This window comes from Ceratotherium simum, chromosome 2 (genome assembly GCF_057802395.1).
Source record: "Ceratotherium simum simum isolate JZ-2026a chromosome 2, ASM5780239v1, whole genome shotgun sequence".
NCBI lineage: Eukaryota > Metazoa > Chordata > Mammalia > Perissodactyla > Rhinocerotidae > Ceratotherium > Ceratotherium simum.
This window is the reverse complement of record NC_141901.1, coordinates 67,165,365-67,179,762: the sequence shown is the minus strand read 5'-3', so window position 1 is coordinate 67,179,762 and position 14,398 is coordinate 67,165,365. Positions and strand designations below refer to the sequence as shown.

Below are 14,398 nucleotides of genomic sequence, written 5' to 3'. Positions count from 1 at the left end.
CAAACTGACTTCGAGAGTCCCATCTCCTTTTTGGAATATCTGGTCTTAAATTCTACTTCGAGACAGCATGATCTACAAGACACAAAATATGAATCTATTAATTGCAGATCACGCTCATAGAACTCCAGCCATATATAGCAGGATCGGATTTTTTCTGTATGCTCAGGAGAGATGTAGATTTAGCTCATTCATTTGATTAAAGAAGAAAAGGAAGCAGGCAAGCACGAAGAAAGTTAAAAAATCAGGTGAATAAGTCTATCAAATCCACATGGCTGGTATAAATGTATACTTAATCCTACCTAGCATGTAAAAGAGAGTAGCTATGACAACACCACCTCTGCATCTCCTTAATATGATCACTCAGCAGGTCACATGTCCAAACAATTTCACCATTGCCATATTTCATTACAAACCATCCTTAAAAGACTGATCAATAGCAAACTCATTGAGGAATCACAAACTCTTCATAGTGGTTGAATGATTTCCACAAGGTCAGAGAGCAAGGGATCCAACATGTAGAGCAAAAATATCCCCAGGCCTGTCCCGTATCCCAGGATACTTATTTCAACTAACATACAGTAAATACACCTTCTCTTCTATTATTTTGCTGAAGATTTTCACATGGCCTTTACATGAGACATACTGACTAACACTTTTCAAGTTTTAACATGCTACTATAGTCAATTTTTAATACCATTCAAAGGATTTCACAAAGATTAAACAAACGATCTACTTAGATGAGTCAATCCTGGGTAGGTAAAACAAGTTGAAAATTGGGGGCTGAAGTTTTGGGAGGGAAGTGAAAGTTGAGGGGGTGATGTGGGGAGGATCAACAGAGAGTGGTGGGTAATAAAATATGAGGGGAGGGTGAGGTGCAGTCAGGGCTCCATCCATGAGCGCCATCCATATAAATCAGGCCTGGAGTTGACATGTAATTTTGTGTGAGTCCCCTGAGAAGTGGCCCTCAGGGCTTCATTATTGATGAAGAGATTTTTCTTCAAAGTGGCCCCGTCAGGAGTGCCTCAAGGGGACATTCATAAGCACTCATAATATCAATTTCCAAGCACCTGGGAGGTAGGGACGCAGACTGTCTCTTTAATTATTATGCTAGAGGTAGAGGATAGTGAGAATGCTATTACACAACCAAGCTGAAAATCTCAAGGAAATAAAATTATTATAACCTAGTATAAAAAGTTTATTATCAGAGTCATCTTTCAGAAAGGGCATGCTTTACCTTTTCCTGGTGCAAAATAGGTTGATCTCCAACTCCCTCCTTCCTAGGAGTTAAAAATCTTATTTATGAACAAATACAGTGGGTGCAGGGATGCTTAGAAGTCTAGAAAAGACTTTCTTTGAAACTAATATGCTTGCTTAGAGAAACTGTGAGCTTAGCCCAGTTTGTACAAAGAGATACCTGAGCTGGGTTTTTTTAATAATTGTGTAGGGATTTCCTTTCAGAAAAGGTTAACACCAAATCCCTTCCAAATATCCTTGAGAATGCCAAGGAAAATTTTCACCCATACATCGGCCCTGATGTAGTCTCAAAAACACACAGAAAAACACTGAAGAATCATTCTATATGTACCCTGCAATAAAGCAGCAAGGGTTGGGGGGGCAGGGGGGGTGGTCAGCCCTGGATTTGAATCCTACTCTCCTGTGTATTAGATGTGGATAATCCTGCAACGGACAAAGCCTATGCCACATACTTCCTTCAAATCTCCTGCAGCTTAAACAAGAGGGCTGGCAATAAATACAGTAGGTATTAAAAATATTTTTTAAATAGAAATAAAAAGCAAAATGAAGTAGGTCTTTTTAATTTGACCTGAATATCAGAAACTCCCCCATCTGGTAATCCTGACAAACAGAATTCAGTAACTTTCTCATAAGACACATCTGCAACATTTTTGAATCTGTAATGAGTGCTGTTCATAACTCTTTTAACTTCATTAACTCTCTCCTCCCTCACATATTTTAAAAGACTTCAGTACCACTAGTTGATTCTTGGAGTTGAACAAAATTCTAGCCAAATGACGTTTATATAACACCCATGATATATGCAATAAAAATATTTAAAATAACTACTGCCATTTAAAAAGTAAATATTTTATGTGACAGATGCTGAGGCATTATATGTACATGACTCCAATTCATCCTTACAGCTAGTGCATGAAATAAATAAGATTAAATCCAATTTACAGAGGAAGAAATGACAGTCCAGGAAAGAACGTGAATGCAATCACACAAATAAAAAAATAATAGAGCCAGGATTTGAACCATTATATTTTAATATAATGTTATTGTTTTTGTTTTTTTAACTAACCATGAAATAAAGCTTGATTTTGTGAAATACAAAATAAATAACTTTACACAAGTACTTAGTTCCTAACATCAGTGGTGAACACTCTAAAAGAAAAGTTATACATTGAGTTAAATGCAGATGTTTCATATCTACTGGTGTAACATCTTAATTAAAGTTACTGGAAGCAGTAATAATTATAAGCCACAGGAAAGACATAATCCTATTAAGAGTTATCTCAGTAGTATAATTGGCTCCAGGATATCTGTGAACACCCAGACTATTGATGTTTGAGGCCAAAAAACACCTTCTGTCTTGATATGGAGGATTAAGAGCAAATGAAGTCCAGAAGGTAAACATGTCACATTTGAAAATCAGAATCCTGATTTTAGATAAATTTATAATCTTAGAACGCCTTATTAAATATTTTTGAATTAAGTCAGGGAATAAATGACAGAGAATTTTCTTTACAGTTTTAAGGAGTGAAGGTTTCTGCTACTTATTTGTCAATTGTGTCCATATAGCTAAGAGGCAGAAAAATGAATGGGCCAATCCTACTTTTCAATCTCCTCTTTAGCTGCATTGAAGCCTAGACCATACCACATCTTTTATCACATTTTCTTTGTCATATTATTTTTGGCAATTTTTTTTCAGTCTCATTGTCTTTAATTTTAGTGTTTCTAATCTTGTAACTTAAATTTATGCTAATTATTAGAATTCTGCCACAGTGACCAGACATGTTTACTTTAACTGGAAGGTCTATTTTTCAGCTCTTGTGTTGTTGCCTGTGTATATAGAGAGCTTGGTAAAATGTTGTATTCAAATAGTTAAGAAAAGATACAGCTGCTTAAAGATCATTCAATTATCTCAGCATTTTGACTCTAGATTTTGTTGGTATTCTTATTAATTCCTTCCTGTTAATGTTCAGCTTTCCAAAACTGGATTTTTCTTCCAGAATGTAAGAAAGGAGGTTATTGAATTCTAGGACATTTTTACAATAAGCGATCAGTCAACATGACCTGCTATGATTAAGCAGATCCAATCTAAAAACCTCCCCAGTGATAGACTCATCATTAGTCATTAATCTCACAGTTTGTAATTAAACTACTGACACTAGTTCTGAATTTATGTGCCAGAGGTAGAATTTTTTTTTAACTGTGGCAATATATATACGACCATGCTGAACTAAAGAAATGTGTAGTACCTTAAAACTATAAGGATCTATCGCTGGAATAAAGTAACTCTCCAATCACATAATTAGACCCATTTCTACTGCCCAGCTAAATTCCTTAGACAGGAGAAATACTTTAAAGTGAAACTAAGCATGGTCCATGGGACAGCTTAAAGTAGGGAGGACAAATACATTTTTAACAACTCAAACTCACAAAATAGGTTTAAAGCTAAAAAATTTGAAAGTAAAAAAAAAAAAAAGCTTTAAAAGCTTTAGCAAGTGAAGGTAGCATTTCCATAGATCTGTGGTGCCCAATCAATAAAAGGAAGCAGACAAGAAAGGACTGTTACTTATACATTGAGTAAAAAAAACATAAATTTAAATAAATAAATAAATAACCCATAGCATCTGCAAAGCTAAATCCTTATTCTCTCCTGTGGATCTATGGCCCTTCTCCTTCCCCAGGGGCAAAAGCAGTTATGATAAAGAGTATTCTGAAATATCCTTTGCCATCTCCACCAATACATAACCCATGCCTTTCCTTTTTTCAAAATGCTCCTTAAAATTTACTTTCTCCAAGTTGTTTCCATTATACTCCCGTTTTCCAAATCTATCTTTTTATTATCTTATTTTCTTAATTAATAAACAGAAAATTCTCAATTATCTTCTCAAATGAATAGAAGCCATAGTATCAGTAATTCAGAAACTGTTTCTATTTGGCTCGAAATGTATTGTGATTTTGTGGACAATGGACTGAAATCCCTTTTTTACTCATGGTAAATTTGAAATGAGTTTATAACCTTTAATACTCATTAACTGATAATTGAAGGGAATGGACCTTGACTTGTGATTGCAGAAGAAGTAGAGTGGTAGGTAGTAATTTAGTTTGTCTTTAAATGCATACCAAAATTATTAGTATTCAAAGAGTTAAAAGCTGGCTGCAGCTGCATACATTTTCCTTTGGCTGTACTTTTATTGTATATTCTCAGTTATCCATGTCAGTGAAGAGGAACAAGACAATGAACAAAAGTAAATTCTTACAAAATCATTCTAACTTCCTTTTAAATGTGCAGATATTGACATTATACCAGTTATCAATTCAAACTAAATGAAGTACCGTGAAAGCACTGCTGAGGTCAGAGAAACTGATCAATGTCTGATATGCACCTTCTTTGAAACCTTCCCAGGAGAACTGGTAGTCAAAAGTCATCCTTGACAAAATTCAGCTTTATCCAAAAAGTAAGTCCACAAAGTAAAATATCTTTTAAAAGTATATAGCTACCATTAGTGACCCTTAGAATATTAATCACTTCATTGGCAGTGATTTTCCTGATATTTTTTCTATATCTTTATTTTTTAACATGTTTTTGGCTTTTCCTGACAAGAAGACGTCAACTTGTGACATTTGTTTATTATCTTTTCTATTATTATTTTCCCTACTTAACAGATTAGGCAAATATGATTCAAAGAAGTGAGGTAACTTGCCTAAAGTCACACAGCTCAAAAGGCGTGCAACTAGACCTCAGCCCTAGGCAGTCTGCTCCAGATCCCAGGCTCTGAACCACATTAATGTGTCTGGAAAAAAACTTCATTTTTCACGTAACTTCTGCCATTAATACAACGACAACAATTTTTGAGTACATGAGCTAGGTTCTGTTGCCTAATTATCTACTAATGCATCCTTGCTACGCCTATCTTCCAACCCAGAGGTATTCAAGTTTTGGAGTGTGGTGACCTTCTGATTGTTTTTCATGCCCCCAATCCTTCAAACTCTGATTTGATATTGGATTGAGGCTAGAAATTATGGCATGAGCACACAAAGCAACTCTGTATATCTCAATAACTTTTTTCCTCAGAAACAAAGATATTTCTTGGCTGCTTCACTGAAATCTGAGGTTTTGTGGGTAGCTTATGGGAAAATTAAATCACTATTATAGTGGGTTGTCACCATCACCTTCTGTTCTTTTCACATTTATCAAGTGAACATGTACTCTGTTTCATACCAATAATTTTTTTTTAAGATTATTTGCTTCTCCATGCATTTTAGACTAAGGCAAAGGTTACAATCAGATCAATCTCTAGACAATGATTTTAATGAATTCATGCAAGGAAGGCAAATCGAATGTATGCATTCAAATTTGATTGAAAACTGAGCTTTTGTAATTCATTCTGATTCTTCAAACAAAAATGAACTTTGGTGAGTCAACAGAATCAACTGAGACACCTATGCTTAAATGTATTTTTCTTGGCTCAATGTATTTTTCTAGGCTTAATGTATTTTTCCTCACTGTATTATATTTTCATGATTAATTTCACGCTCTTTCATGGTACTCCAGCTCATGAACCATGGGTATTACTTTGAGAAAAAAGTAAGGTACTGTGTCTGATGAAAGATGTTACTGTTTAAAGTGTGTTGCATATATGAACTACATAAAAGCTGAAAAAGTTTGAATACCACTATTCTAGGTTATAAGTAATATCAGGCAGACTAGTCACATAGACTAAGGTTAGATCAAGGTAAGTGCAAGGGCATGGACTTCTTAAACGGTCTTCGTTGAAACAATACACGAAATCAAGCCAGTCATTTAACGTTTCACCGGCATCTTTTTCCTTGTGTAATGTGGCTAAGAACTGATTTCAAAGACAACTGCAAGAGACATACAGAGAAAGAAATCAGTTAAGCAGACAGACAACGTACCATTCTGAAATTCAAAAGCCAAAAGCCACCTGCCCTCTGACACACTTATCTCTGAAATCAGTACCCTCTGAATGTGGTCTGGAGTGTGCCATTTGACTTAGTAAAAAAAGGATTTGGTTAAGTTAAAGTAACAAGGACCAAAAAGGACCAATGACATAAATCAAGTATTTTTTACCCTAAGCGCACATGAATAAATACTGGGTTAAATACATCATATTGATCAATATGAAAAAGTAAACTATCCACAAGAGAAACCACAAGTAAATTAACCGGAGATGTCCACATAATATACTATGGCTCTTGTCACTAAAATGGATTTTTCAAACCAATATAGAGTCTGCAGAAAACACTACTACCTTCCCCCAAACAGAATACAAAGTTCCTTCAATCAATGACAGAGGCAAAACATGGCAAAAGCAGCTATTCTGCAAACAGGTGGTTTTAAACTTTTACTTAAGCCACTGAAAAGAAATAAGGGAAAAAAAAATTTGTCATTTCTAAAGATAACATACACGCTTGCACACAGACACACATTTTACTAGAACAGGAGACTCAAATAAAGAAAAGCCCCAAACAAAACACAACAAAAAACTAAAAAGCAGTCTATCTTAGCTCGGAAGGGCTAACATTGGCTTAGCATGTCTAAAATCACAGTTGATAATTAAATCCTTCTCATCTCTTACAGAAAGGTCCTAGGGAGAACTCAAAGGAAAGGGTCATGTCACTTCTGGTAGGACCTTATTCACAGGAGGAAAGATGACATTTTTACAGAAAAAGAGTGCAAGAGAGAATCAAAAAATCTGCTGAGGAGACAAAAACAGTTTATGTTTTTCTACCGGCACTGCATTTTTCACGTTCTCAATACTTTATTCCATTCTTCCCAGTGTTAAATTATTTCATAAGAAATACTATGGCTAGCGGAGACCGCTATAGCTGACAAACAGATCTCCTTTATTTCTGTACTCCACCTTTCCAAATATTCAGGATTCAGCTGTTGGAGGTGGGGGCAGCAGACAGGTGTCCCGAAAAGCACACAGGGGGCAGAAGGGGACGTGCGGGGTAGATCGGGTGGGAAGTGGGCGCTCCTACCCTCCAGAGTCCACCTCTCTCCAACTCTTGTGGTTCTTCAGTCACTGCCACTCGGGGCAGCACAAGACAGGCTCTTGAACTCCTCTCCGAAGTAAACAGCCAGGTCCCAATCCAAAGGGCGCCCTTCCAGTCGCGGGACTCCTGCACTTCTCCCCGGCCTGCCCCCGCGGGGCTCCGGCCCCTCGCTCCTCCGCCTCCCCCCCAACCCTCCTGCCGAAGCAAAGTTTCCCGCGTCTCCCACTCTTGCCCGGGCGCGGCGGTTGCCCGGGCGGCCTCCCGGACACCCACCACCGGGCCCCCTCCCGCCCCAGGCGACCGGGCGCGCAGTCAGTACCTCGATGTCGGCCGTGTCCTTGCTGAGCACGGGGGCCATGGCAGTGCCTACAGTCTGCAGTCTCCCAGAGACAGACCCTCCCTGCGTCCTCAGGCTCCAGACTGAGACCGAAGCGACAGCTTGCCCGAGCGCCCGGGAAATCGGAAGCGCAGGGTCCGCGGCGCGGGGGCGGGGCGGGGCGGGCGCGGGCGGCGACGCCCCCGGGGCGGGGCTGAGCGCGCGGCCCCGCGGCTCCGAGCGCCGGGCGCAGACGGCCGAGCGGCGGGGACAGCAGCCGGGCCTCGGCCGCCGGCCCGCCCCCCGCCCTAGCGGCTGGTTTCCTTCGGCTGGCGGAAGAAGGGCGGGAGGGAGTGCTCGCTCGGGGGACTGGCCTTTGCTCTAGAAACTGTAAAAGGCTGAGCTAGGTAGGCGGGGCCCGATGTGAGACCCACTGGATTAAAGGTAAAAACTGTGGGCGCCCTAAGGAACAAATTGCCCCTTTTCTTTCCTTCCGCACGACCCCCCGAGGTGCAGAAACATTGTCTTATGGGCCACTGCATCTTCAGGAACTCCTCAGGGAGGAGGTAATCAGTGTTCCTCCATCCACCCAACAAATAGGCGAGCAGGGCGCTGGGCTGCGGTGGGGAAGGCGAGAGCACGGGTCTCCGCGAGGGGCCCTCGCGACGGGGGCGGGGAAAGGGGGCACCAGCGGGGAGAGGCGAGCGAACGTTCTACAGCCAGAAGCGGCAAGTAGTCAGTGCCGTAGGTTGTACAAAATCAAGATTGTATTTTTGCAGGACAGTCCGTTTTACTCTCTATTTTAAAAAATAATTATTCTAAAATGTGAAGCTCTTTTGAACAATTGTTCTTTATGTTCAGTTCCCGAGTTTGCTGCGCGGAGGGGAGCGATTTCATTTAGAGATGGCCTCAATCCAGAAAATATTCGCCTCGTCTTTGAGTATCTCTGAACTCCAGACCTCCCGCCTCTCTCCTGCAGTTACACAGATGCATAGTCCTCTCTTCTCACGACATTTCCTGCTTACTTCTATTAAGGCTTTTATCACACTACTTAATCCTCTTGGTTAGATTGTGAGCACCTTGGAGTCAAGTATTTCCTCTTTATCGTTATTCTTTCATTAGTTCATTCATCATTTCATTCAACAAATATTTATTGAACATTTTCAGTGTGCCTAATGCTGTGTTAGGTGATCTGGATATAGTCTTCAAGAAGACACATCACTCTCATGGAGATTATACTCAAAGTAAGCAAGTAAGCAAAACGATAAGAAGCTGTGATGCCTGCTCGGAAGATAAAAGAGGGATAGCACAGATTAACTGGGGTGTAGGCGCTCACTACCTTGAGTGGCTGAGGAAGACTTCTCTAAACAAACCACCAGATTACCTTCCAGGGCCTGGAATTCGCTAGGGGATGGGTACATTTTATTTTTTTTCTTTTTTGAATCAAGTAGTAGTATTAATAGACACTGGAAAGTTACATAGAAACCTTGAAATCATCCTTGACTCCTTCTTTCTCACTCCCAAATTTAATCCATTCCCAAGCTCTCTGGATTCAACCTAAATAGACCTTGGAATCTTTCTTCATTTCTCCATCTTCACTGCAATCCACCAATGTCCAAGCTACATATTCCATATTACCCTTTTCCACTCCAGATTGACTTTTAAAAAGTATTAATTGGCTCTGACACACACACACAGAGAGAGTATAAATCCTTCAGTGGTTCCCATTGTAGTAAGAAATACAAACTCCACAGTGACCCCTGCGTCACTTCTCCAATCTCACCTAGGGCCACCCTTGCCATGGCTGGTTGTGTTCCAACCACAAAGTAATCTTCCCATCCTCCAACCGCTGTTCTCCTTTTGCACGTGTCCTTCATTTGGGTCATTCTTTCCCTTCTACTCGTTCTTTAGTTCTCAGAGAAGCCTCCTGGACCCATCCCCACCACCAACAAAATTAGACCCACCCTGTGTCTGTTGTTCCCTTTCATCACACCCTAGTTTTTCTTCATGGCTCTGTCAAATGTTATTTGTATATTTATTTGAGTGTGACTTGTTTAATGTCTGTCTTCCATTTAGAATAGAATCTCCAGGAAGAAAGGGCCCATGTCTGGCTTGGTTGTTTACTGGATATTCAGTTCCTAGCCCAGGACTAAAACATAAGAGACCAAGAATACTTGGTGATTGAATGAACACAGTAGATCCTGTGTTGGTTTATGCATTAAGCAGTTCATTTTAGAAACTTTAATTTCACTTTACCATGTATTCTTCTCAATATTCCACTTAATCTTGAGAAGTAAATCACAATATGTATCAGTTAAAATGTGTCAAACTAACTACTTTCTTTTTCGTGGAATAATGCTCCAAAGTCAGATGTTCCTGCATCTCTCTACAACCATACCTTACCCTCCTCTAAAATCATCTATATCTTCTTGGAGAATTTATATATATATATATTCAGTACCACAAATATATATATACATCTATTCAGTACCACAAATACACATACACACACACATACATATACATATTTAGGAGAGAACAAAGATATATACATATACATATATAATTATATGTGTGTGTATATATATATATAATGGTAATATATATGATTCCTTCTCCAAGTTAACCAGAAAACTTCAATATTCAGTTTCCTAACCTCTAGAGATATAGACTTATGTGCTCTTTTCAGTTGCACTGTAATACAGATCTTTTCAGTTAGCAATCCATACTTTAGCTGTTTGATGGGTACAAGTGTCCAAATTAGTCTTAAGAGTTAGACACTGTATTTCTGTATTTGTTTTCTGTGATTACTAGTCTCCTAAACCACCATAGAGGATAAGCCCAAAATATGTTGTCTTTCCAAAGGTAAGAGCTTCTTCAGTGACACTCAATAATCAAACATAAAATCCAAATGGTATTTTACCATCCCCCCCAACCTCAGCAAACAGATGTATCCTGTTCTGAGATATTTAATTAAGGCATCTAATCACATTGCTCACATGCCACACCTATGTTCTGTGATCAGTGATTGAACCCAATAATATTTTAAATCTATTGAAATTCCACATGAAACACAGTTGTACCTGTAAATAATCCAAGCTGTTTAAAGCTCACTGCAAATGCATTCACACCACACTTTTTAAAAGTTGTAAATTATGATGGCATTTGTCAAGCTGTCCCTCCATCTGGAAGCACAGTCAAATATCAGGTGTTCCACATTAATTTTTTGTAGGCTTTGGAAAGACAGCTCATCTAATAGTGTACAAATTTACCAAAATGCATCTCTGCCTAATAGTTTACATTACACAAACGAATATTATTATTGCCATATTTAAAAGGAAGGCTTATGAATCATCTTTTATCTATGAAAAGTTATTCAGCACCACAAATTTAGAAACACAATAAAAATTCAGATTTCCACATGCTTTTATTTCCCCCTGTAGTCTAGCATTAAGCAGTTTTTTTCAGATACTCCTTGGAAGGTGATTTTCTCCCAAAAAATCAGAGACTTTGAATCATCATGAGACTTATTTTTCCCCGTTCTGATTTTCTAAGGCCATATTAACTCTGTCCAAACTGACCCAAAGGATAATGAATAAAAATCAGTTGTGTCCAAATATTGCTAGTATGTATTCATACTCAAAAAGTCTATAATGTAGATAACATATGTATTAGTTGATATTTTATGGAATAAACTTGGTATAATTTATTCACCTACATATAACATGTATCCTATATAAGCATGCATGCACACACACATGGGTGCTGCATACATCCATATATATTGTATAATGCCATAAAAAGCACAGTTAACTCAGAGAAACTACAAATCTCTCTTGGAAATTTATTCATCAATTGTGTATTGAGTGCTATTGTTTCAGGCACTGTCATAGACATTAGTGATACTTCAGTGTATAATACAGACATTGTCCTTGTCATCACAAACCTTAAGCCACTAACTAGCTCAAAAACACACATCGTCACATAGTGATTTTGAGTAATTTAACTTAATGGGGTTATTGTGAGAGTTAAATGTCAAAATGCATGTAATAATATTTTGTAAATTGCAAATGCCAAATAATGTTAGTTAAAAATTTAAAGACGTTCTCTAATGCTCATATTCTGGGGAAATGCCATTGGTGTATGATTGACTATGAATGATTTGGGGTAAAATGCAGGGTGAGTAGGTTTGTAGACTTATCTGATTTAAAGCGGGGCGGGGTGGGGGGGTGGGGGGGGATATCTTCGAGAATGAATATTCCCTGAATTTCCCTCATCGCCTTGAGGCCTTTTGCCTGGGCTTGTTACTCTCTCTCTCTCCATGGAAAGTTACCATAATTCCAGCAGCTGGCAATTTAAAGCTGTCTCTTTGTTTTCTGGCTGGAATTTTACTCTTTCATAGTTTTTAAGTGTGTTCATATTTGGAATTGAGACAGAACCTTACTGTAAATTATTCATTGTTCCTTTTGGTCATCTGTAGTGGATGCTGTGATGTACCTCACAGATTCCCACCCTTCTTCCCAACCCCTTCAAGATGGAGGTGCTCACTGTCAGAGCTGCTGGGAGTGTCGGTGGTTGACAGACATCTCTCTGCTGAGTCCCTCGCTGGAAATTACCGCTGGCTGAAGAGAGCCATTCACCTAAAGCTCAGGGTAGAGGAGATCCACTGATTGATTGATATGGGGCTATATAGTCCTGGCACTTGTCTCAATTCAACATTTTTGAGGGGCCATCCCAACTTTAGAGGTCCCTCAAGGGATCATCTGAGACATTTGTTGGGATTGCAGTAGAGTTCAGCTTCTTCCTCTGTCCATCCTGCTTCATTCCTCACCCCCACAGGTCATCATCCTGACAGCACTTCCAAATAAATAAACTTCCTGCACGCACATTTCTATCTCTGAGTCCACTTTCCAGGGGACCTAAGCTGCGTTGTCACCATTGTATGTTATTTAACTGATTGCATATATTGCATGTAAATTGTACTTAATTATCCACATATCTGGACATAAGAAATTGACTTATATAATAAAGTCTCATCATTTATTTCAATGTTCTGGGATATCCCAACATCTTTCATTCATTTATTCATATCACAAATAACTGTGTGACTAATATACTAAGTGCAATGAAAAATATTAGAGTACCATGGTGAGCAAAATAGAAGTGAACTCTATGCTTATGCACCTTGCAGATGACTTAGGGAGATGAACATATGTCAAGTAATCACACAAAAATATAATATCGTGAATAACGATATCAAGGAAAAATAGGGAGCTGTTATAGCAGAGGGACCTGGGAAATCAGTGAAAGACTCTTTGAGGAAATGTCCTTGCTGCTAAGATCTAAAGGACAACAGGGGTTAAGAAGGCAAAAAGTAAGAGATCAAAAGCATTCCAGGCAAAGAAGTAACTGTGTAAAGGCTGCAAGGCCAGAGGTATCCTGATACAAGGGAATGGAGGCTCTGATAGCTAGAGCTCAGGCAGCTAGGGGAGAGTGACCCAGAGTGAAGCCATAGAGATAAGCATGCCATGCAGTGTTTCAGTCATAGTTTAGGATTTTGAATATTATGCTATAAGAAATGAGAAGTCATGGACGTTTTTTAAAGCAGAGGAATGACATAATCAAATATGTATTTTGAAGTATCACTGATTGCAATATATGTGTAATTGCATATTCATATATTCACTAGGGTGAATGTGTGAAAATCAACCAAGGCAAGTGATTTCTGAAGATGGGCTCAGTCATTTTCTCCACATGCTAGCCTGGGTGGTTATCATCTTTGTCACTGGAAACCAAAATAGTGAATTCCCTACCGTCTATCAATGCCATTGTTATTTAGCATTTTGTAACGGTTAAAGCGCAGATCTCTATGTTTTTATCGGAGTCTGGAAAGAAAAACCTACACCCCAGAAAGATTTCTGTCTCCCAGTCAGAAGCTATCTTTCTGTTTTCCAACCTAAGACTGTAGTGATCCATTTTCAATCATCTGAATAATGAATGACATGCTGTTCTTGTTCTGTAGTTTGTTTGCCGTTGTTCGCCACCTCCCTAGACTGTGGCGTCCTTAGTGGTTTTGACTGGGTCTTATCATTTTATCCTCCATGCCTAACACAGTACTTAGTAATAGTAGGTACATAAATATTTATTTAGGAATAAGTATTCATTATTACTCTCTCTAAAGCTGACATAGGGTTTAGAAAGGCTAAAAGGAAAAGATTACTAGTAATATATGAATAAAAAAAGGGCATTAATGGGCAATTTTTCCCCCCAAAAAAAGAATACAAGTAGTTGATAAAAATGTAAAATTGTATCAGCCAAACTAGTAATCAAAGAAATGCCAATTAAATGATAATAAGATATGATTTTTCACCTATCAGACTGGCAAATTTTTCTTTTACTAGATTACTATGTTATTATAAAAAAAATAACTCAGCAACAGCCAGATGGAAAGGGCGTGGAGCTTCCACGACTTGTCCCAGCACACCACTCTCTCCCAGCACCTCCACGTGTTCACCAACCTGGAAGCTCTTGCAAAATTTTTTTAAGGAGTGATCAGGGGTAGGAAGATTAACAGATTCAGAAGATTCAATAATGAGTAAAAACTTGGTACAGTACACGGTATATTGGTACAGTATATATAGGCTATGTATTTAACAATACATAGCCAAACTATAAACGTGTGCATTTTCTTTGACCCAACAACTTTATTCCTGATATCTTTTTTGTGTGTGTGTGAGGAAGATCAGCCCTGAGCTAACATCCATGCTAATCCTCCTCTTTTTTTTTGCTGAGGAAGACCGGCTCTGAGCTAAC

General features: G+C 38.7%; 1 protein-coding gene across 2 annotated transcripts in view; it reads right to left on the bottom strand.

Annotated features, from left to right (window-relative positions):
• DPYD (dihydropyrimidine dehydrogenase) overlaps positions 1-7,744 on the bottom strand; it is a 777,563-nt gene extending 769,819 nt beyond the window's left edge. For both annotated transcript variants that reach the window (XM_004420800.3, XM_087446926.1), the window contains exon 1: positions 7,589-7,744. In XM_004420800.3, the coding sequence (XP_004420857.1) occupies positions 7,589-7,627 (39 nt within the window). In that variant the 5' untranslated portion in view covers positions 7,628-7,744. The remainder of the gene's footprint in view (positions 1-7,588) is intronic.
• Between the last annotated feature and the right edge of the window lie 6,654 nt (positions 7,745-14,398).